Source organism: Podarcis cretensis (genome assembly GCF_951804945.1).
Source record: "Podarcis cretensis genome assembly, chromosome: 6".
Taxonomy (NCBI): Eukaryota; Metazoa; Chordata; class Lepidosauria; order Squamata; family Lacertidae; genus Podarcis; species Podarcis cretensis.
Genome location: NC_137175.1, coordinates 32,179,342 through 32,203,254, shown reverse-complemented (window position 1 = coordinate 32,203,254; position 23,913 = coordinate 32,179,342). Strand labels below are relative to the sequence as shown.

Here is a 23,913-nt window from a genome sequence, read left to right as displayed (position 1 = left end):
TTTTTTAAAAAAAAATATCTGCATATTAGTTGTAAAGGTGCATTGAATGTCATGTGTAGTATTGGTCCTCATTCTAGTTTATTTCTTGCTTGAGTTCTCTTAAGGTTTTAACTTAAAATGTAGATTTGGCTGTTAAAGACTTTATGTTAACCTAAGTGTTTTGTATCTGTGTGTTCTATTCTTCACTTACCCACCCTTTTGACTTTTAGGTCCATTAGAAGCATGTGTTGAGTCTGACCAAAAGATTAATGAAGAGTTGCCTCCATCTTCTGAAGTATCTCAGACTTCAGTACCTCAGGTTTCAGTAGATGACACCAGATTAAAGGAAGAAAATACGGCAGAGCCTTCCTCTACACCTGAATTGCAGGAGATTTCAGGGGCATCTGTTACAGGTTAAGTTTTTACTCATCATATTTTTCAGGCTAGACTTCTTTAAAAGTTAGTATGAAGGGCTTTGGGCAGTGCAGTCCTGATTACCCACTGTGCAAAAGGCTTTACATGTCTACACAAGGCTAGTGTGTTACAGTTAAAATGCATGTGTTTCTTAAGTTTACATCTTGTGTTCTTACAGTAACCACTGCTTCAAAGAGAGCTGATGTTTTTACTGCTTCAAAAGCTGCAATAGAACATGAACCCAAGTTTAGATGCAAATTCTTGGATTGTTCCAAATCCTTTCGGAAAGCCAAACTGTTGCATTATCATATGAAGTATTTTCATGGTATTGAGAAGTCACCAGAACCACAACAGAGTCCAGCAACAAGAAGCATTCAAACAAGAGGCTCTGTAGCTTCTGAAAAGGCCAGTCAAGAATGTTCTAATAGAAGACGGACGACATCTGGTTGCTTATGTGAGTGTTTTGCCAAAAGTATTCTTTCTCGTAACTATTTTGAATTGGCCTTTAACACTCTAGTTACATTTATGAGCCCGAATCACTTGAGTTACATTTAATCATTAAAATTCAGCTTGTTATTTTTCTATTAATCACTTAATTTACAACATAGAGTTGTGCAAATTAAGTATAACCTTTAGGGGCACAATATAATGAGCCAGCAATTTGAGGAGGAGGAAACACACATTTATAGCAAATGAGTAGAGATTGGTACTGGAACACACACAGATGACTAAAATGAAATTTTACATGACTAAAGGTAAAGGTAAAGGTACCCCTGCCTGTACGGGCCAGTCGTGACCGACTGGGGTTGTGTGCTCATTTCGCTTAAGAGGCCGGGAGCCAGCACTGTCCGAAGACACTTCCAGGTCACGTGGCCAGTGTGACGAAGCTGCTCTGGCGAGCCAGCACCAGCGCAGCGCACGGAAACGCCATTTACCTTCCCGCTATAAAGCGGTACCTATTTATCTACTTGCACTTAGGGGTGCTTTCGAACTGCTAGGTGGGCAGGAGCTGGGACCGAACGACGGGCGCTCACCCCGCTGCAGGGATTTGAACCACCGACCATACGATCGGCAAGTCCTAGGCACTGAGGTTTTACCCACAGCGCCACCCGCCTCCCTAGTTTACATGACTACTGATCTAGAAACACGCTAATCATGCATAAATACACCCAGTACTTTTTTCTGGGGGGATGCATGGGTTCGCATACCCCTAAACATTTTGTGAATCTGTTTGGCCTCATTGAAGGGCAGTATTTCAATATGTGTAGGAAAACGAGAGCACCCCTAAACATTTTTTTTAGAAAAAAAGCACTGAGTATACCTGAGTAAAAGCTTACTATTTTATCCTGTAAGAAATAATATAGATTTTTAAAATTCTCTTAAGCTAATAAAGAAAAGGAGAAGAGCAAAGAGAAAAAACCCAGAGACATTGTAAGATCAAAATCAAAGAAGAAGAAAAAGAAGAAAAAGAAAACAAAATCAGGTAATAATGGGGGAGATGACTTCATTTAATTGTCTTTCCTTTCTTGATCAACGTCATTTTCTTAGCAGAAAACACTACTAAGACAATGTTACACTGGAGACATCAATGTAAACAAGTATATATGCAATTGTCTTTTTAACAGAGAAGTGTCACTGTTTGCTTCAGAGACATGTGATGATGGCATCTAGCAGAGGACGAGGCAGATCAGTCCAGCCTCTGATTAAGCTTGTATTCTGTGACAATGTTGTTGGACTCCAACTCCCGTTAGCTCCAGCCAGCATGGCCAGTAATCTGGTTACAGAGAGATTTAGTCCTACAATATATGGAGGACACAGGTTTCCCACCCCTGTTCTAAGAAGAGACCCTGCCTCCTACTGAATGGAGAGCAGAGCATTTTAGCATTCTGGAGTTGTTGTTGGTGATGGGCAAATAACATGGATGGGGGTCTATACTTGTAGGCAGAGGAGTCTACAAGTATCAACACTATCTACACTAACTACTTGTTTATTAGAGGTGTAGAACCAGTGCAAACATAGTACTGTTAATTCTTTAACCATGGAATCTTGGGTATATTCATTTTTAAAGTGTTAACACTTCCTAATGTTTACAGAGCATTCAGGGAGTGAAGAAAATGTTGACTTTCCCCAAGATCTTTCCCCTACGAGATCTGCCATTGCAACGAGATACAATTCAGCAAATCGGCCTTGTGCACATTCGAGTACGCAACTGCAGGGTGCTGATTCTGGGCATCGTAAACACAAATCAAAAACGAATGGTGAGATTGATTTAGTTTCTACTTCAATAGTCTTCACTTTAGAACTTTGAAATGCTAGTAAAGGAATTGAAAATTTGCAAAGACTTGCTGCCTAGGATGGAGCACATTGACTACTGCAACAACACATTATCATAAAGCATGATGTATTTGCCTTGCAGAGACATGCCAGCTCAAAGACATAAGACTGATTTATCAGTTTTAGTTAAAGGGATTCTTTAACTCTTCTTTAACTATCAGTTTTAGTTAAAGGGATTCTTGCTATTCTTCCTTAGCAGGTTTGCTTGAGCCTGGCTTGTTTTTGTAACTTTCCCCTTTCTTCAAGTTTTCTATTCTTTAGAAGTGTTAAATTTGGTGTGTTTGCACATAATAGTAAGTCAAGAAGCTTGATTTAATAACTACTGTGCAAAACTTCATGCTGGTGCATGCAACCCAGTTCTCTGTGCAAAAGCTTCTGTTCTGCTCCTCTCCTGGCATGAGTTGATAAGCAAACCTAGGAAGGTGATAGCTTGGTGTTACATCCAAATATGAAATTATGGTCTGTTGCTTCATAATAAGCTCCAATCACTGGCTACTCTTAAACCATGGTGTGTTGTTGACTTATTGATTGTGGCTTGTTACAGTCCAACAAACCATGGTCCTGCGTTGACACATAAAGCTAAGCTATCCTCATTGTTTACTGTGCCAAAAGAGGAGAAAAGCAGGAGTGATTGGGCCGCATGCACAGTATGGCTTTACTAAGATAAGCATGGCTTCACATGTCAGAATGCAGTCATTGTTTTAGACAGTTGGGTACTATGTGTCTATTCTCTATATTTGTTGATGGTTTAGAATAGCCAGAGCTAAGCAACAACGTAGAAAAGGGGGGAACCACTAATGAATATTGAACAAATGTTTTAGAAGCACCTGAAGGTTACACAGATATTTAGGTGTAGGGTAGTACTAAGGAAAGAAGTATTAAGGTGAATATCCGGAGAGGATAAATTCTCTGCCTAGCCTAAGAAGCAATGACAGGAGCAACTCAACCGGGCCTTAAAATATGGCAAGGCTGATAATATCCAAGGGTCTTAAATAGCAGCAGTGGATGTTAATACACAACTGCTAGCACCTGTGAAACACAATTGAAGCTGAAATGAAGTTTTGGTAAGAGGTAAATAGTAAAAAGCAGACCATATGATCAGCCCTGAAGAAGGATCAGCACTGAAAAACAGGCATAGTTTATACTTTATGTAGCTGCCATAAACATCCTTGAACCATCAACCATTGATACAGAAAGAACATGGCTAAAAATGACACTCAACTTTCTTTTCCTGGTCCCGTTTCACATCTAGACATGTCCATGTGTAGTTACTTCAGTGAAAGAGAAGGCATCCTAATCATAAATCTTTAATCTTGATAATTTCCTCCAATTTGCAGATAAGTCATTCAATATATGACTCTGTTAATTTAAAGAAGTATTGTTAAGTAATATCTGATGCTTCTATACACTAATAGTTAATAGATATATTAGAAAATATTCAGTTGTATTAACAAAAGATCCAGTTACTCCCTAGCTGCATCAGCCGGCAACGTATTTGTGCTACAATATCGCTTGCCTCTGCATTAGTTTCCCATATAAAGCTTTGACTTATAAAAGTATTGTGTTATGGGCATGGGGTATACAGGTGTGTTTTTGTGTGAGCTCAGAAGAAAAATGATCACCTTATTACTTGTGGGCTGTTGTGGAAAGAAGGTTGTTTATCTTGTAAAGAGAGCAGCACTTTAAGTAAACTAATCGATTCCTGTTTTTTCTTTTGGATTTGTCTCATAGTATTTAATAATATCTGAAAGCATTCTTACAACTGCGAAGAATAACATTTTTTGTGTATTCGAGTCCTTGTTAATAGAACCACACTGTGACCTAGTGTGGCTCAGAATTGTGTGCTTCACTGTTCCTAGATCAGCCACTCATCTATGAACATTAAGTCCTTGATACTTATTTTAAAATGAATTGGATTCCACCAGTTTCCATTCTAAATTCTTGCATTTAAATCATTTGTATCTTTCCAGAATGCTCAACCTTCAGGCTGAAATCTTCTAGATTTGGTTTCTGCTTAAAGGTGACTTACATTTTTCTAATCTTAAACCAACCTTTACCTACTTATAAGAGGTAATGTCCACTGCTACTCTAAAGCAAATTAGAATTTGAGGTTAAATGCATTTTCCATTTCAATCACTATATGACATCTTTAAAAAAGCTGAAGACTTTAAAATAAGTTCTCCACAGCAAATTACTTTGGATACAAAAATTGAGAAATTATATCTCTAGATCCAGATCTAATTATTTCCTGAGCAAACTCATTGAAATCATAGGGAACTTGGAACTTTTTGTTGCAAACCACCTAAAGAGATGCCAAACCTCAATGACAAATTAAGTGTGTGTAACATGAAAATCACATACCTCTGTTATTGGAGAGGAGTTTTGTATTTATTCTGCTCACTTACTTTAATCTACTTTTCTGTTGCTTCCCACATTATTCTCCGTGTGCGCTAAAATGGTATAATAGTCATAAGGGATATGATATTTACTACATTTTTTGTTCCTCTTACTAAGTTCTCACTGCTGTAATAGCTGTTTTTCATAAGTGTTTTTGTTCAGTGTAAGAAAAGTAGAAACAGCCAGTTTAAACAAACAGCACTTTATCATCTCTTGAAAACATAGATGATATCTTAAAGAGTCATGCAGTTGTGAAATTGAATGTTGTGTGAGTGGGCATCCTTTCCTCCCCATGTGCTCAAAGAATATTCTCCTGAGGGTTGAAGGACACTCTGGAGTAGATTTGGTACAGTTAACTACAAATGCAGCACTTTTAACTTTCCTCAAATGAGTAATTGTCAGAGCATCCAAGGGCACTATTGATCTGGGGGTTGAACCTTTCTCCTGCCCCTGGTGATCCTTGAGCCTGGGTTAGTTTTTTATCCAGATTGCCATCCATTTGCTTAGTTTTGTAGTCCTCAAGAACAGAAGCAACTAACCACTACATGCTGGTCTCTAGTATTTGGTTTAGTGTCCCCTTAGGAACCAGTTTTTGTGTAGATGGAAGTGGTGTAACCATTGCTTCCATGAGTAGGCAGTATAAGCAGATTACTATTGGGCTATGGCCAGAGAAAATACTTGGTGTCAGAAACTTTCCTTGCAGCTATGGTAACACAGGAGCAAACCCTTATTACTTAATGGCAAGCTCTACAGAAAAAGTAAGCATGTGTAGGGTTGTAGTTGCATGTTGACATGATCCAGTCAAAGCAAAGCATACAAGTTTCATTGATTTCAGTGAGACTGGCTTCCTTTTATTACATTGCTTGGCCCAGTTTTCAGTCAGGAAATTGAGGGTTTGGCTGGGTTTTACCTTATGTCTCACTTTTGTTTAGTAATGGATACAAATTTAACAAAGCATCTGAGTCTAGCACAGAAACACAATTTTAAGCATAATCTGGAATGTGTGAAAGTCTTATCAATGGATATTCTTTTGCTAACATTGTTTAGAATGACCACCTCCTTTGGCAGCTTTCTGGAATTACTCACACAGATTTTATTCCTATTAAATTCTTTGCACACAGAGGATGATACCTTGAGTGAGTCATCTGCAGATAGTTTGCTTTGGAGCGACGATGACTGCAGTCAGGACATTGATGTAACAACTAATCCTGATGAGGATCTTGAATACGACGATAATGACTTTGAAATTGTTCGGTGCATTTGTGAAGTGGAGGAAGAAAATGACTTTATGATTCAGGTACATGGTTGTAGATTGTGAGCGTAATGAAGTAAATTGAAACACATAAGTAATTATAAAGTACAAATTGAAGTTTTATTGATATATTTATGGATTTGTATGGTTCTACTTTGCTATATTTTCATGAAAGTCTAGGTTGCATATTTGTAAGTAAATAAATAAATAAATAAATATATTGCAGTGCCCTCCTGCATGCCCAAACAGTACTTAATTAGGAAGATTCATTTGTGCATGTTTTATAATAATGTGTGTGCATAGATAGATAGATAGATAGATAGCAGAGAATCCTCATTACCAAACCCCAAAATGGTGATGCTATGGAGCTTAACTGTTACCTGAAATTGCTTTATAATAGAGTAGATTGTGTCAGATATGAAAAACTTTAATTGTTTGCATTTGCCTCTTCTTCTATTACTTTCTGACTTCTTTTATTGTGTTGAAAATATTATCCCTAAGAATGTTCTGAATTGTTCTTACCTGTAACCCGTGCTTGTGCAATTCATGTTTAGGTGAATGCTAATGTAGTATCACTTAGAACAAATTCTTAAGATTTTAGAATGACATAGAGCTCTTTTAATCTTCCTAAGAAAACCCCCAAAATTCCATTACTGTACAAACATGTTGTGGCCTCCCTCCCTGTAACTCAAGGCTGTACTTCGCTTGTGTAAAGAAGGGGTAGGCATTTTTCACTCAGGAAGCTGGTGAAATAAGCCCTCCTCCCTACCATCCAAGTTTACCTGGCTTGTTAACTATAATGGTGGTAGCGATAGAGGATAGCCTACTTCTCCCATTCTGATGCCTGGCTTGGGAGCAGGTAGTGATGTAGTCTTTTCATTTAACATAGTCCTGAGGATGACATATCTAAGTCTCCTGGTATCTGGCTCACATTCCAGCCATTCAACTGCTGCTAGAGCAGCAGTTTAGATAAATAGGTGAGGGAGATGCAGGCTGAGAGTTTTGAGATTCATAAGAGGGAAAGACCAGAAGATCCTGGTGGAAACAGAAGATCCATTAATAACACAGGAAAAAATGGGATTAGATTCGAAATAGTTCAGTTTATTGAGGGAAATAGTTTGGTATGCTTAGCTTGATACAGCAGATGTTGGGGCCGATTTGGCCTCCACTACTTCTAATACACAAGACTATATGTCGTATTTTCCTTCCAAAGGTGTTACATTCATATGGGAAAACTTAAGCTTTTGCTTCTGACATAATTTCTCTATAGATATATTGACCTGATATTTCCTGATTAATTTTCTTGCTACCTGATTTCCATGTTGCATAGTTTGTAATTTTCCAGTTTAAGGGAAAAAAGAATAATTTCCCATAACAACTCAACTCTTTTTCATTTATTCTGTTTGTAAAAGAAATATGCACCAGCAATATACAGTCATGTATTTAGGCCTCTAAAATACCTTTAAAGTGTTTGTTTGTTTGTGTGTGTGATGCATACTTTGTATTGATCTCGTTCTGTTTATTTGACTTACAACAGTGTGAAGAATGTCTCTGTTGGCAGCATGGAGTCTGTATGGGTCTATTAGAAGATAATGTACCTGAGAAATACACCTGCTATATTTGTCAAGATCCTCCAGGTACAAAGATTTCTAAGGTTGCAGAGTCTTCTAATAGTATGTAGTAATTATTATTATTATTATTATTGTCTTGTCTCTTTTAAATACGACCTATTAGATTTTGTTATTGACTTGTCTCCTGTTAATTTGCAAGTTTACATTATTATACATCTGAAGTGATTTCCTTGTCATGTAATTCATACTGTTTGCAGCATTCCAAATGAAACAACTTACAATGATTGTAATGGAAGTGAGGTAAATAACTTATTACTCCCTTGGTTCCACGACTGCCATTCTGGGGAGACCAGTAGTGCCAGAGGCTACAAGGCATGTTCCTTGTAACCCCAGATGGGCGTGGTTTCCAGGGATCCAAGGCAAATGCTTGCAAAGGGAAAGCAGAGATTGCATCCAGTTTATCTGTTCCTCCCTCTCATAGCACACACATAGCATGAATCAAGTGACTATAACATGAGAGGTTGGAATAACCCTGAGAGTTTGGGCTCAAATGCGTTCAGGACCCTAACAGCTAAATTTTATGAAGACTCTTAAGAATAGAAAAGGAAGGAAGGGGGCAAATGGAAGAGGCAGAAAATAACAAAAAGAACATTTTAGTTCAAGTCTCATCTATTCCAGTATAGCTACTTTGATAAGGGCTTCTGGTCTACTCACATATAGCAGCAGATGGTCAGTTGAGGAACAAGAGACTGTTTGGCAACAGTCATCTTTTGAAGAGTTTCTGACCTACCTGGGTCTTGATTGACAGGTGGCTGTATCCAGCCGGTCAGAAGTCAATCATATCCCTCAGGGACGTAGCTTGACAACTTATGGGAAATGCATTATGCATTATTATCGGCCAAATCTCCATCTCCCTGCCAGACAGAACCTATTCTGTTTGCATATTCAAGGGGAGATGTGACTTCTCCACTAAAGGAGAATGGAGAATAAGCAATTTGGGGCCCTCACTGCAATGACAGTTGTATATAATAGCATGTGGAAAAGAGGTTAAACTGACCTGTTTTCAGCCAAATGACTTCTGTCAGTATAATTTGTACCTTTTGAAAAGGAAAAACTGTTCTTGTGCCTCTAGGATACAGCTGTGTAGAGATGGTGACCAGAAGACACCACTGCAACAGGCGAGCCCAATTCTGGCTTTTCCCTTCTCTCGCACTCCTCACAAGGAAGGGGCTGCTGAAACCAAAACAAACTCACTGTCACAGCAGCACCTATCTTTTCATGGCCATAAGGAAACATGTTTTTTTGTGCAGTGGCGGCAGTAGCTTTCTCCTCACTTGGAGCCAGGGATTTTGTGTGTTTATATTCAAGTGCAAAGATCTGGTTAACTAAGTTTCAGATAAAGATTTGTGTGTGTGTGTTTATACAGAAGAAAGTTCCACTATGTTCAGTGGGCTAGTGTAGATCTGATTACATCCTTTGTGTCTTTTACCAGCTTCCAAGCCTTCTTAGACTGGCTTCAAATGAAATTCTGCATCATAGGACTTGCATTTTGATACTCGCTAGTTTTTACTTTAGTTAAACGATATCCAATTCACTATTTTTTTAAAAGCCAAGAGAGAATTTGAGTATTACTAAATGTCATCCTTGTTTGAAGCAAATGGGTGGGGAGTAGATTTTTTCCTTTTGCAATCGCACTTTAAAGTTTACTTTGTACTATTCCCTTTTAGAAGTTACTATTATTGGGGAGTGGGGGAAGAGAATAAAGATTAAGTAGTAGAATATGAGAATTTTTTTATCAAAGAGTTTTCATATATTTACTTTTGTAATCTTACCCTCTCATTATTCTGCTTCAGGTAAGAGATCCAGTTTGAAATACTGGTATGAGAAGGAGTGGTTATGCAGTGGTCACATGCATGGCTTAACATTTTTGGGAGAAAATTATTCCCACCAGAATGCTAAGAAAATAGTTGCTACGCACCAACTTCTTGGCGATGTGCAAAAAGTGATAGAAGTACTGCATGGACTTCAACTGAAGATGAGCATTTTGCAGTAAGCATTGTTTTTGCAAGTTCTCATTTGAATCATACCGCTAGATTTTTGAATAAGCAAGTGTGGTTAGCATTGCAGATCTCTGTTGTGTATGGCATTCTGTACTGTAGACCTGAATTTGTAATAGGCTAGTGTGGCCTTGCTGCTAACCCATCTTGAGAACTGGACACAGTGACCTTCCATCTCATGTGCTTTTCTCCTCTTCTAGTATAGCTGCAACGGGAGAGTTCAGAAACTGTCACTTTCATCTTAAATTAACCACAGCTGGCCATGCTGATCTCAACTATAGTTAGTTGAAATAAACCAACTTTAAACCATAGTTTATTAAGCTGACCATAGTTTATTGACTACAGTTGACTGCACACTTGACCATGGTTAATCTTAGCAGAAGTGAAAACTTCTGATGTTCTTGGAGAAAAGGGGTAGGTCATCTGAATCGTCTGTACAGTGGTGCCTCGCAAGACGAAAATAATCCGTTCCGCGAGTCTCTTCGTCTAGCAGTTTTTTCGTCTTGTGAAGCATCCCTGTTAGCGGATTAGCGCTATTAGCGGCTTAGCGGCTATTAGTGGCTTAGAAAAAGGGGGGGGGGAAGGGAAAAGACTCGCAAGACGTTTTCGTCTTGCGAAGCAAGCCCATAGGGAAATTTGTCTTGCGAAGCGCCTCGAAAAACGGAAAACCCTTTCGTCTAGCGGGTTTTTCGTCTTGCGAGGCATTCGTCTTGCGGGACACCACTGTAAAAGTTTTTAGTCTTGACTCCCACTTATTTACTTTTTTCATCAGAAGCAAAGAACATCCTGACTTGAAGCTCTGGTGTCAGCCTTGGAAACATCTTGAAGTAGATGAAAAATCACACAGCACGCGCCTCATTCATATTGATGAAAACTGTTGCAAAGAGGAGACTACAAGTTACAGAACTTTTAATGGAACCATTGAGAAACCTTCAACCATTCCTTCTGTAGAGGAATCATATATCACTAGTGAACACTGTTACCAAAAACCTCGAGCCTACTATCCTGCTATAGAACAGAGACTTGTTGTGGAAACCAGAAATTCAGACATTGATGATGGTGTCAATAGGATAAGAGAGAATGGAGATGATACTATAGTAGAGAGATTAGGATGGGAGCTGGATAGAGAAATACACAAGTTTGAAAATGAATCAAAACATAACTACTCTAAGGTATGTTGCATTGAAGTATTTCTGAGTTTCTGCAGCTGGGAGAAGGAAAATCTTATCTCCAACACAAATAGATATGATAATCCCTGCACAGGGAAGAGCCGAGCTTGTATACGGAGGATGAGGCAGCATACCTGTCCATACAACTTGGAAATTCTGAGTAGTTGGTAATGGAAATAGAAATATAATACATTGCTGGCCAACAATAGAAAATAAAATGCAAAGGTGAGAATTGCAGGCTGTATCTAATGCTGCTCCTTGCACCGACAGAAGGCTCTTTGATCAGTTGTAGAGGAAACTGGAAGGGAAGTGATTTCCCCCACATCTTAGACTGTTCCGGAGGTTCTCTTAACTCCTTAAAGTAGATTTTGGACACATACAGAGGGCATCACCAGGAGGGGGAATCGGTAATAACATCTCCCTCCCTATTCCACTGGCAAAATCCTCTGCTGATTCAAAAAGCCTTCTGTCAGCACAAGGGACTCCATTTGATACAACCTGTGCAACCGAAAACCCCTCACATCGGAAAATTGTGATGAAATTTCAGAGTATAGACTATTTGTCAGGAGAGCTGTATAGAACTAACGTGCCTATCTATTATTTAGAAAGGTTACATTCTGTTCTAATTTGGGTGTCCCCTTTTTTTAAAAAAAAGAAAAGTTAACTAGCTTTCAGAGTGGAAGTATTTTCTATATAATACAACAGTATTTTTTCTCTGTGATTCTCTTAGGCCTTACTTCTGTGATGACTATATATGAACCATATATTAAGACATGTCCATAAGAGTACACAAGCTTTAATATGTGTTGTTTTAATGTTTTATTAATACTCCATATTATTTTCCCAACTGTACTCTGAAAAACAGCTTGTAGTCATAAAACCCAGCATTCTGCAGCATCTGACAAAGGAACTTACTGATATACAGTGGAACCTTGGTTCTCGAACTTAATCCGTTCCAGAAGTCCATTTGACTCCCGAAACGTTTGAAAACCAAGGAGCAGCTTCCAATTGGTGCAGGCACCCCAGAAACAGCCGACAGCTGCATTGGACATTCAGCTTCCAAAAAAAGGTTTAAAAACCAGAACACTTCTGGGTTTTCAGCGTTCGGGAGCCAATTTGTTAGTCAACTAAGCCGTTCGAGAACCAAGGTTCCACTGTATCTATTTATACTCTGTCTTTTGATCCAGAAGTAGTCCCATTTATAGAGCCAGATTATTCAGTAAACCTTTAACTTTTCCTTTAAATTACATTGACTGATTTAATGCCTATAAGCCTCATTAATTTGTGTATTTTGATAGGTAAGAGAAAAAGTCACATCGGAGGAAGCTATTGAAGTAAAACTGCTGGAGAAAGACAAGGAAGGAGTTGTGAATTCCCAGCTGCAGTGGCAACTTAACCTTCTGGCCCACGTTGAGTCTCTGCAAGATGAAGTTACTCATAGGATGGATTTAATTGAAAAGGAGCTGGATGGTAATGATTTGTTCTTCCCTTTTCTACAACCTTTGCCAGCTTACAAAGTTATCTTTCCAGCAGCTGGTGGAGCATGAGACGCTTAATCTCAGGGTCATGGGTTTGAGCCCCATATTGGGCAAAGAGATTCCTGCATTGCCCTTGTGCTTCCTTCCAACTCTATCATTCTATGTAATGTGTAAACACATTCAATTTTCTTTCAACCTCTTTCCTAATAATTCTTTGGCATAGCTGCCATGCTCAGAATTCATATTGTCACTGAGCTATCCACCACAGCCCAATATATGTCTTTCCTGTGTAGCCATTGCCACTTGAAATCCCAAGAGTGTACTTGGGAAGTTACGAATTTTTTTGCCTTAATTGTGCACCACTTTATAGTTTTGAACCCCATTTGCCATTTTCTTGCTCATTCATCTAGAATGAGGAGAGTCTTTTGGAGCTGTCACAGTCTACCTGAATTTTCACTATAGTAAATCCAGATAATTTGGTTTCTGCAAATTTGCCCACTTCAGTGTTCATCCCTAATCCCGATCTATGGATGAAGAGGTTAAATAGCACTGGTTCCGATAACACCATCACTCCATAGTGGATAAGTGGTGGGAGCTTATTCCTGTTCTCTGTTTTCTTTTTAGCCTTTTACTAATCATAGCACTGCCTGCCTTCTTACTCTATGACTTTACTTACAAACCTTTGGGGAACCATCCTGACAAAAAGCTTTTGGCAAGTCCAAGCATATGATCCTACTGGATCACCACATCCATGTTCTTATTGGCACAATTTCAAAATGTGATGAGGCAGAACTTTCTTCCCTTTGTAGAACCCATTCTGATCTGTTCTTTTTATATACTTCGTTTTTCTAGCAGATACCCTGGTACAAACGTTAAGCTAACTGGCCTGTGATTTCCCAGAGCCTTTTTTTTAAATTGACATTTTGTTGGCTATTTTCCAATCTTCTAGTACAAATTAGTTACCAGTGACTGATGTGTGCACATTTTTAAACATTATTCTTTTTTTCTTCCAGTTTTGGAGAGCTGGTTGGATTATACTGGAGAGCTGGAGCCACCAGAACCACTAGCTAGACTCCCCCAACTCAAACATTGTATAAAACAACTCCTCACAGACTTGGGCAAAGTGCAACAAATAGCACTTTGCTGTTCCACATGATACTGGAGACTTCTACGTGATGGCTGGAGCGCATCACATGAATTGATCACTCTCTGTTAAATGGAATAGCATGCTTGTTGCATGTGATGCAGAACTGACTTCAGGGAATTGTTTAGGGACAAGGGTCACTCTTCAGAAAAGTGATGGGGTTGCCCTTACCTTTTGTTCATTTGGCTTTTGCTAGGCATTTTTAACATTATGGAAAGGGATTTAGTCTTGTCTTCAGAGGCTAGGAGCAGGCTGGTAATAAGACTTTTCACTCCTTGTATCAAGTTGTTGAATTCAACATTCATGTTCTTTGCATACATACACTGACAAAATTGTGCCACTGGAGAACAAAGTTCTAAGAGCCAAAAATGATTAGTTGACCAAGGCTGTAAATTACATTCTGCATAGTTTATTTAAATAACTAGTGCACCAGACAGTCATACTTTATTTCTAATGGTTTATGCATAACCACAGTATTTAATCAATAGAGAAGATGTTATTTTTAAGCCTAGCAAGTATGAATGTCTAATTTAATTGTAAACTGTTACAAGAGGTTTGCAGATTATGACCTGAAACTTGTCTACTATTTTGAATAGATGTAGTAGAAGGTCACAACTTGGTTGCACTTCTTTTCTTAGTAAATGATTGTTTTCCGTATTTATCATGTCATTGTAGCATGACTTAAGGTACTGGGAAACCCTCTTTTTTTGTTGTACTTCTGTACATTCTTGAATTTCTAAATCTGGCCATGCTGTGCCTCTCATGACCTAGTGCTGACGAGACACCCTCATGGCAGGGGACAGGGCGGTCGGTGAGATATAAGGTGTACTACAGATTCAGATTTGTCTGTGATGGACACGGTGTAGTTTTCTACCCTACTGTTAATAATTGCCATTCCGGTTATAGTTTGAAAAGTAGTCTTTTTCAATATTATAAACTTTCTCATTGTAGAGACTTGTAAATGTGTGGTTTTGGGAATCAGTTTATTTTATATTTGTGTAAATGGAACCTCAAGATCTATGCATGAGGTACTGTCCCCAAAGCATGGGGGCATTATGTTAAAACAGTATGTTTCAGAATCCCTTTTTGTACTTTTATTTAGTTTCCTTATTTGTATTATTTGTGAGATCAAAGTGAAAATGCTGCTTATGTTGAAGCTACATTATACAGTACCTTTTGGAAACATTGGTGTATTGTAAGTATTCGTTATGTTTTTTAAAAAGGTTTGCCTGCAGATCATATTTCCATAATTGATTTTTGTGTTGGACAACACCTGGGACAAAAGTTACTTCAAGCTGGACAAGAATGGACTATTTTTCATTGATGGTGTTCTGAATGTTGGATTTTTTATTACCTTGATATCAGTTGTTTTTGACACCACCAAAGTTTTAAAATTAAAGCACATTTGTGAGTTGAAGACCTGTTAAGTGACAAATTGATAATTATGGATATAAATCTGTAATGTTTATATGCTGCAGAATTGATTATGTAAATTTCAGTTAGCCAATGTTTGTCATAGGAGTAACAATTACTTCAGTTAACATTTTGACCAGCTAATTTTTTCAGAAAGAATTATTATACTATTCTGAGTTGAAACGAAGGCTTTTGTGCCAAGACTAATTTCAGGGAATAATTTGTCTCCAATTTATTGGCACTTATTGATATGAGTGTAACATCTGTACAGCAGATAAACTTATTTTGCTGTAATAATTTGGAATAAAGCTTATGTGACCATTAAATGACACCTGGTTGTCTCAAAGTAGCATAGCGCTTGTATTACAGGAGTGTTCACAACAATAGTTAGTTACGTAGCCAACACCAGCTTTATATCTTTCCCATTGTGAACAATGAAGGTGAGTGATTTAACAGTTGTGGTGATCTGCTGATGTTTGAGTGGCTTGCGGTTCTTGTTGTTTTGCCATGTAAATATCCTTTACAGATGTTGAGCGAAGTGAACTTTGCTGAAATGCAGGGCTTTATAGGAGTAGTCATAAATACACAGCCAAGCTTTATTATTTAAAAATATTATTATAAATACATATATGTATAGTCCTCGTAAATGAAGCCCATCAAGGCCGTGTGTAACTACATGAGGCCGCTATCTTGCTGAAGCTGAGCAGGTCTGGGTTTGGTCAGTAGTTGCAATGGGATCCACATGATGGAAGACCAACAGAATATAATTATTAAGTAGATAAATTAATGTGAGAGAGCATTAAAAACTGTAGAAAGAGGTCAGTGCTGAAGTCCTGTCTTCCACATTCCAGAAGTGCTTCCCAACAGTAGCCTTATTTGCATCTTTCTCACTTTTCACTGATAGTGTTCTCTGGCGGCAGGTCTTCAGTCATTAACAGGTAGGAAGTGACAGCTTCCCTCAGGCCCAAGCTAATTGGCGAGTCTTCTGCTAGCGGATTTTCTGCCAACAAGTCTGAGCTAGACAGGAGAAAACATTGAAATATTAAAATATGCTGTGAAGCAGAAGGATAAACATCCTTCTCTTGCAAAGACGTTCTCATTATAGCATTCTGGTAGATTGTTCCCACACAAAAGCAGGCAGACTTCCCCACTGCTTATCCCAATCATACCACTGTCAGAAACTTGCTTTTATCTCTTGTTGCTATTAGCAAGTGCAACCAAATGCTTCTCTTGCAGCAGAAGTATTTACCCACTACAGATTAAATGGTCTTATGCTTGCTGCAACCAGTGAATCATCACAGCAGCGACCGTCTGCAAAGATTGCTGTCTTCTCCTTAGAGGAAGGATGCCCGACCAGAACATGGTTTTGAAGGCTGATAGTGCATCAACATGAATTCATACAAGCCAGAGCCCAGATAAAGAGACTGCTTAGGAACTCTGTGCTGAGTTCTGTGCTAGAAGAAAAGAGGATAATAATAAAGTACCTGCTGATCTCCTCCCAGTTGAGAGCTGGCTTCTTTACTACCATTGGTTGGGAAAGATTAGACTTCTGCCACAATGTAGAGCCTTGGATGAAGCACGGCTCCTTCAAGCAGCAACATAAGCCATCTCCAACTTCTGTTAACAAAAGGAGGAAAGAATCTCCTAATCTGGGCCTTCCATGCATAGCCACTAGGTATTCCAGACCAAGCGCATAGTAGTAAACAAAGCTAAACTGCACTGATCGCCACATACTTGTTTCAACCTTGCTATTTTAAACCAGTGTGTTGGTGGCAGCACAAGAGGTGAGGAGCCTTTTCCAGCTCAAGGGCCACATTCCCCTGTGGGCATCTTGGAGGTTGCATGCCAGAGCAAAAGATGCAGCTCCTAATTTTGTGCAGTAGACTGACTTGCATGTAAAGAAGGTGGAGGTTTCTACACACACACAGGCATTCAAGGCATGGTCACAATTCAAGGATACATCCTAGCCAAGCCAAAGTACTTGGAAGGATGCAGAGCAAGCTTGTGAGTCAGATAGAAGCGACTGGAGGGCCCACCACCACCACTTTAGCATGAGCAAGGAAAAGGCATCCTGTTGTGTTCCCCAAGGCAAAGAAGCAGGCTGCAATTTGTGTGAGTGGCAGCACACTTGCACACCACCCAGAACTAGTTTCACCAAGCATAGGATTGAAACCCATGTGCTGAATGAAGTTGAGCAGTGCAAAAAGTACAAAATAAGATGGGTATCAAAGTGTGATTTCTCGTGGCCGGGGAAGCTCAGCTTCCCCACTCATTCTACAGAAGCAACATGAGCCTCTTTTCCGTCTGCTGCCCAGCCAGGAAGTTTAGCAGAGGAATAGCAGGCAGTGTGTACAATCGCATGAGTGAAGAGCAACCATCCAACCCGTTAAAGTCATGTATGAGGAATTTGTATTGCTCCAGTGGTTGAACTTCTAACTCCCATCATCTCCAGGCAGTATAGCTAATGGTCAAGGATGATGAGAGTTTGTAGGCTGTTAACATCCAGAAAATCAGAGTTTCTTGTGCATGAAATGTAATTCCCAGTACAAAGTGCACAAACAGAGTCAGTCTGTTATCATAGACTGGAGTCTGTTACGGTAATTCTTTTAAGGTAGTCTTAGGGCAGCGTATACTACAGGCTTTTCCTGCATTGATAGCTGCTGCTTATAGAGCCCTGATGATGCCTCTTTCAGCACACATTTGTTTTTTCTGACAGGAGTGCATGGCAGCTATTCTCTTCTATGGCAGAAACTAAAGATGTTACACTTGGGTCAAACCTGCTGATATGAGAGATGCCTCTTTCATCAAGAGCCCTCTCATTCTCTACATCCATCTATCCCTCACTTGCTAGTGCAAAATGACTGCCTACACAGGTATAACATATGGACTGGTCCACCTACTTACCCACTGGGCTTTAGCACAACTCTCATCTTTTTACGCAAGAGGATTTGTCAAGGCCTGACTTCAGTTTTGGGGAGGACTTGGGCAGGCTGATCTCCATAGAGCCTCCCAGTGCCCTCTGGCATTTGGGCTCACCTGCTGCAGCCATCCTTCTCGAGGGAGCCAGTGTATCCAACCCACTACAGGATCCTACGCACTACAGCAGGTGTCAGCAACCTAAGGCCCATGGGACACAAGTGGCCCATGGGGGGGGTCATTTAACTGGCCGCTGAGCCACCCGCTCGGCGAGTCCCCACATGCTGCACCAAACAAGCACGGTGTAGGGACTCATTTTCGTAGCGCCAAAAATCGAGTCTGTGCAGACGCCAAAAATTGTGGGCACGCACGCGATCCAGCCCACGGAGGGATCTCCGCTGGAGTGAACTGGCCCAGGCAAGGTAAACCTTGCCGACCCCTGCACTACAGCAACAAGGTGGGAGACTGCCATCCTCCCCCCTCATACACTGGCACAGGCTTAGCTGGTGGCTGAGTAAAGGGCTGCTGCTGCAGTAGCAGGGCATGAGCAGGTGCAGGAAGAAGTGGCTGGCTGCTGTGAGAATACAGCCACCAGAGGGCCCAAGGTGTCAGCCCAGTATGCCAGGTGCTGACACCAGGACTGCGTCCTAACTACTGGAGGCCGCCTCAAGCAGGAACAAAACAGAATTTAATCTCTCCCTTTTATCAACCCAGAAGCAGGGGAAAACAAAATTACCAGAATAGTACTCCACCAGCTCCTGCAAGCTCGAGAAGGTGAGGCGAGGGGAGATGTACAGCCAGCCATTTTCCATGCAGTTAATGCGATAGTGTTTCACGCAATCCCAGGAAGCACGATTTGCGTGTCTGATAGACAAAGAGTAGCAACCTGCATGTGAGAGAGAACACCATCAGGCCACAAAGTAGTATAAAATCATCACCTCTGAACTTTCTGAGCCACACTCTTCAGCCCACTTTGTTCCCTAGAATCCAGCGAGTCAGAAGATTTCTGAAGAGACTCAATACCTTTCTTCATTTGGCTCTCTCTGATCAGAAAATAACCTTCACTGTTGGAAGGCAGCAGCAACAGCTCCTCAGCCTTTGATCGGCTGATGCCCTCATAGAGCCACCTGGAAGAGAAGAACACGCCACTGTTACTGCCCAGAACGCTTGTCTCATGCAGGCTAAGACTGGGTCCTCCAGGGATAGGCACTCTTAGGCAGCTCTTGGGGTGGGGGGGCACACATCCTGAACTGCCCTACTGCTGCCCAAATTACTCCCAACCAGACCATTTATATTGCTGCAGCATAAACAGGAAAGCAGAAACTCCTACCCGTAAGAGATTTTGGCAACATGGTTGCTGGGAACATAGCAGCCTTTGCCCGTGGTTACTGACTCCACTTTCCACCATTCACCATCTCTGTTAAAAGAAAAGCATATTGTAAAATTGAGCATCAAGACTTTCCAATGACCTCTTCCTTGAAGATCTTCCCTATTCATAATTGAGAACTAGGGAAAGGGGCTGGCCATTACCGCGACAAAAATGCTTATACTGTTTCCAGCAGCTTTCCTTTTTAAATAACAGGGAGAAAATCTGTTATTTGTTGATAGATGGGGATAAATTCGACATAGCACTACGAGAATGTTCAGTCGGTGTAAGGATTTCTGCTTATACAATGGAACATTCTCCCTCTCTCCTCCCCCCGTGCCCCCTAACTGTTCTAGGGGTTCCCCCAACCCTCTGGAGCAGATATGGGGAGGGTGTGGCTGGGGAAGGAGTGGAGGGGAAGTCCCATCACACAAGCAGAAATCCTTGAGATCAGGGGATTCCTTAGTTGGATAGTACCCAATGTTTCTCAGTTTCCTTAGCAGCCCAGATGGATCACACAAAATTTCATCATATAACATGAGGTCTCATGTGCTGGAGACCATCTATGCGAAAATGTATTTATATACTATTTGTATTTCTGTGGTGACAAGTGGTTTCTAAAAATTAAGTTTGACTGGCTGACTTGTTTCTTACATTTGTATACCACCTTTTTCTCCAATGAGCTAAAGGTGGTCTACATGGTTCTCCCCTTTCCATTTCTCCTTACAACACCTCTGTGAGATCGGCTAGGCTGAGGGACTTTGACTGGGCCAAGGTCACCCAATGAGCAGGGAATTCAACCACTGGTCTCCCAAGTCATAGTCCAATTCTGTTATACCACATTGGCTCTCAATTATCTTTTATATATTTTGTGGAGACTCAAGTAGAAGCCAAGGAACTGGGCCTTAAGCACAAACGACAGAGAGCTTAGCCATATCACACTTCATAAAGTCTCAGAGTTCAGGCCAGTTCCACAAGGACACCCCTGTTCCGCACCTATGTCTCAAGATGGGTAGGGGGAATTCTGTCATTCATCATCTCAGTGCAAGTACTCACTCAGATAGCAAATTCAGCTGCTCTCCCATCCACAGTATTGGCTCTGCATGTCCAGAAGGGAAATTACACACAGCAACAGCTATAGGGGTACTCTCACCTACAAGTTAATAAAGACATAGTTAACAAACGACTTAAAATCTTTCCATGCCTTGAGCTTTCCTACGAGCTTTCCTACTGCCCTTGAAGAGTATCAGGAAACCTCAGGTGTCCTAGGAGCAGGGTGCACTCTTATTATAACAGCTGCACTGGCTTCTAGTTCATTTCCAGACACAATTCAAAGTGCCCTAAATTCAGGCCCTAAATAGCTTAGGCTTAGCTTATTTAGCTGGTACAGGGGGTGCTGTTAATTTTTAGAGCTCTAGTTGACTGGATTTTATGGGTTTTTAGCCTTTCTTTGTTAACTGCCCAGAGAACATTGATGATAAGCCAAGTACAGTAGTACCTCGGGTTACAGACACTTCAGGTTACAGACTCCGCTAACCCAGAAATAGTACCTCTGGTTAAGAACTTTGCTTCAGGATGAGAACAGAAATCGTGTGGTGGCGGCGGCAGGAGGTCCTATTAGCTAAAGTGGCACCTCAGGTTAAGAACAGTTTCAGGTTAAGAACGGACCTCCAGAAGGAATTAAGTTCTTAACCTGAGGTGCCACTGTACTGGCAACAAATGATCTAAAAGGCTTCCCATACAGAAGCTGTGCAAACCTTCAAATAAACAGAGGCGGCTTCTCTTGACATCCCATTGGTGACTGGGGCACCGCAAAAGGCTTATTGATTGTGGGACTCCCTCCCCAGGGAGGTTTGTTTTGCCCCCTCTTGGCTGCCTTCCCCTGCCTGATTAAGACATTCCTGCTTCACCAGTTAGTTAGCCAGCAAAGCTGAGAAGTGTTTAAACTAGTAGTGGCAGCCAACATGGTGCCTTCCATATAGGGTTGGGACTTCCAATTCCCATCAGTCCTAGCCAACACATCACCAATGGTCAGCAGTGGTAGGAGTTGTAGTCCGAGACTATCCAGAAGGCACCACTTTGATTCTCCTAGTCCCGGATCATCCTTCCCCCACCTGGTACCTTCCACTGTGCTGATGGTCCCAAGTTAGCAGTGGTCATTCATTTCAGTGGATCTACCCCGAGCAGGACTAGCATTGGATGCAACCCTAAGCTTTCTATGTCCAGGGATCGGTAGCACAGAACAACCTCCCACCTTGTGGCCTGACACCACGGCTGAGGCCAAGGGCCTGGCTGTTCTGCACGTTGGACTGTGGGCTTGGCTGAGTAGCAATCTGCTTCCTTCTGCTGGGCAAACTTCCCATCACAGTCTGCCGTCAGCTGGTAGATTTAAGTAATAGTGGTCTAAAATCACAGTATTGAGAGAGACCTTTTAACAAGAGAGAAAACAGAGGGTCATCAGCATCAACTTCAAGGTTGCATCCAGCCTCCTGTTGAACTTCCATTCAGTTGCTCACCAATGATATAAGAGCTTTTTCTACATGCTAAAACTAAATGCTGATCTAGGTTCCCAGCTTGGAGTCCTCTGTCCTTGGCTCCACTCAGTCACATGCTCCAAAGGACCTTGTGCTCAGCACCTCTTCTATCAGCCATTATCCATCATTTGCTCTGAACTCAGTTATCTGCCAAGTGTTTGAAGTGTCCTTGCATTGTGTTAGGGAAAGAGGCAAGAAGCCGCAAAGCCATTTGCTGCCTCTTTAAGAAGTTACTGGCTTCATCATTGGTTTGGTTATTGATTTGAGTCCGCAAGGCAAGTTAACATTAATAGCCCAAGCAAGAATTAGTTAACCCTGGAAATAGACTCAAAATCAGAGGGGTCATGAGGACGTAAGCTGGCCTGGCCTGTGAAAACAAGCTGGAGTTATGCCTCTGTAAAGCATTATAGTCAGGCTAGATTAAGAAGGACTGAAGCCTTGGAGTTGTACTACTCTGCAAGACTGCAGTACCAAGAAAAATATGGATCTTTATAGTACAAAGGTACACCATCCTGGTTAAAGGAAACAAAATTGGATGTCTAGGATGCTAGCACTGAGCCCTCCCTTGCCTTGTATCTTTAGCCATGTGAAGTAAGTTGGTGGGCAAAAGTGAGCAAAAACCATAAGAAGCGAGTTTAAAAATGAAACTACACTTGCTCAGAGTGTTGTGGTGTTGTTTTTGTAGTCCATGAAAGCTTATGCAACAATAAATTGCTTAGTCTTTATCTGAGGTATCTGATAGCTCAGTCAGTAGGGCATGACACTCGACTAGGTGACCTTTGGAATCCCTTCCAACTCTACACAATTCTATGATTCTATGTATTTCCTTACTTCGTGCATTCATTTTTTGGATAAGGGGGGCCATATTTGGGAAACTGGTGTAGGAACCCCCAACCACTTTAATCCAGCCTTGAGTTGCCCAGTAGGGGGTGATTAACACTCTTCAGTGAAGACTACCCTACAGTAGAGGAGAACAAATGAGGAATCTCTGCAGTACAAAACACAGCCAAGTTAGGACATGTCACACTCATTTGAAAAGATGGAACTTATAGCCTTAGCCATAAGTTTGATGTACTCCCAAGTACTTTGCAAATCAGTTTGGACTGTACTGCTGAGAGCAAATGCCTAGGATGGCAGTGTTAAGATACCATCCATTTCTAACCTGGTTACAATATACACTGGTTAATTGTGTTTGGAAGTGATGGCTCCACTATCTTTGAAACTTACGTCTCACCCACAGCTTGGAAGCTAAACAGATTACCTATTGATAAAAGAATATTTGAGTAGAGTTTAAGTCCGTACTCAGTATGACCAGGCAACAAAGATCAGTTCTGGATCTCAGCCCTGGTGGCCAGTAACATAGCTATCTGCCCCAACAATTAAAAAAGGCTTTCCTAAAGTTAACCTGTAGTGCTGTTTTTTTGTTAGTAGACTAAGCCTCATGGTTACTCTTCACACCTCTGTGGTTTCCACCTTGGTACCAGGGACATTCAAGGCTCCTCTTTCGCTATTCTCCTACTTATCTTAATCCTACAATGAAGCACACTTCAGCAAAGCATTTATTCACCTACAGTGGCCTCTTTGCCCCACCAGTCTTCTACTACTATCACCATAAAATCTGCCAAACCCTTGGTTCCATTTCTCAAAAGCATAATGGTCTCTAGCTCCTTAACAGTTCCTTCTGCTCCCAGTGATGCGACTGTGAGCACCACTCACCTGTCTATCCCAGCACCAAATGGCCACAGGCTCTTCAGAAATCACAGCAGGATGATGATGCGACAAGAAGAAAGAAGCTCTCTTGCAAAACAGGACCCTTGAGGACAGTTGGTAGGGTGGAGCCCAACCCCAGTTCCCCTGGCTGTAATAGTTTCTGGATAGGAGTCAGAACA

At 40.9% G+C, this 23,913-nt stretch overlaps 2 protein-coding genes across 4 annotated transcripts in view; one reads left to right on the top strand and one right to left on the bottom strand.

Moving 5' to 3' along the window:
* PHF20 (PHD finger protein 20) overlaps positions 1-15,539 on the top strand; it is a 44,695-nt gene extending 29,156 nt beyond the window's left edge. For 2 of the 3 annotated variants that reach the window (XM_079979013.1, XM_079979012.1), the window contains 10 exons: positions 210-392; positions 572-847; positions 1,778-1,876; positions 2,487-2,651; positions 6,246-6,421; positions 7,914-8,049; positions 9,801-9,996; positions 10,777-11,176; positions 12,472-12,643; positions 13,665-15,539. In XM_079979013.1, coding sequence (XP_079835139.1) covers positions 210-392; positions 572-847; positions 1,778-1,876; positions 2,487-2,651; positions 6,246-6,421; positions 7,914-8,049; positions 9,801-9,996; positions 10,777-11,176; positions 12,472-12,643; positions 13,665-13,807 — 1,946 coding nt within the window. In that variant the 3' untranslated portion in view covers positions 13,808-15,539. The remainder of the gene's footprint in view (positions 1-209; positions 393-571; positions 848-1,777; positions 1,877-2,486; positions 2,652-6,245; positions 6,422-7,913; positions 8,050-9,800; positions 9,997-10,776; positions 11,177-12,471; positions 12,644-13,664) is intronic. The other variant, XM_079979014.1, reaches the window with a different exon arrangement.
* A 231-nt stretch (positions 15,540-15,770) lies between these two features.
* On the bottom strand, positions 15,771-20,537 carry SLA2 (Src like adaptor 2). Its single transcript, XM_079979996.1, has 5 exons — positions 19,455-20,537; positions 19,148-19,251; positions 18,861-19,010; positions 16,693-16,825; positions 15,771-16,225 (listed from the first exon to the last, which is right to left on the bottom strand). Exons 1-5 carry the CDS (start codon positions 19,619-19,621, stop codon positions 16,096-16,098), a joined length of 684 nt encoding a protein of 227 aa, XP_079836122.1. The 5' UTR covers positions 19,622-20,537; the 3' UTR covers positions 15,771-16,095.
* Between the last annotated feature and the right edge of the window lie 3,376 nt (positions 20,538-23,913).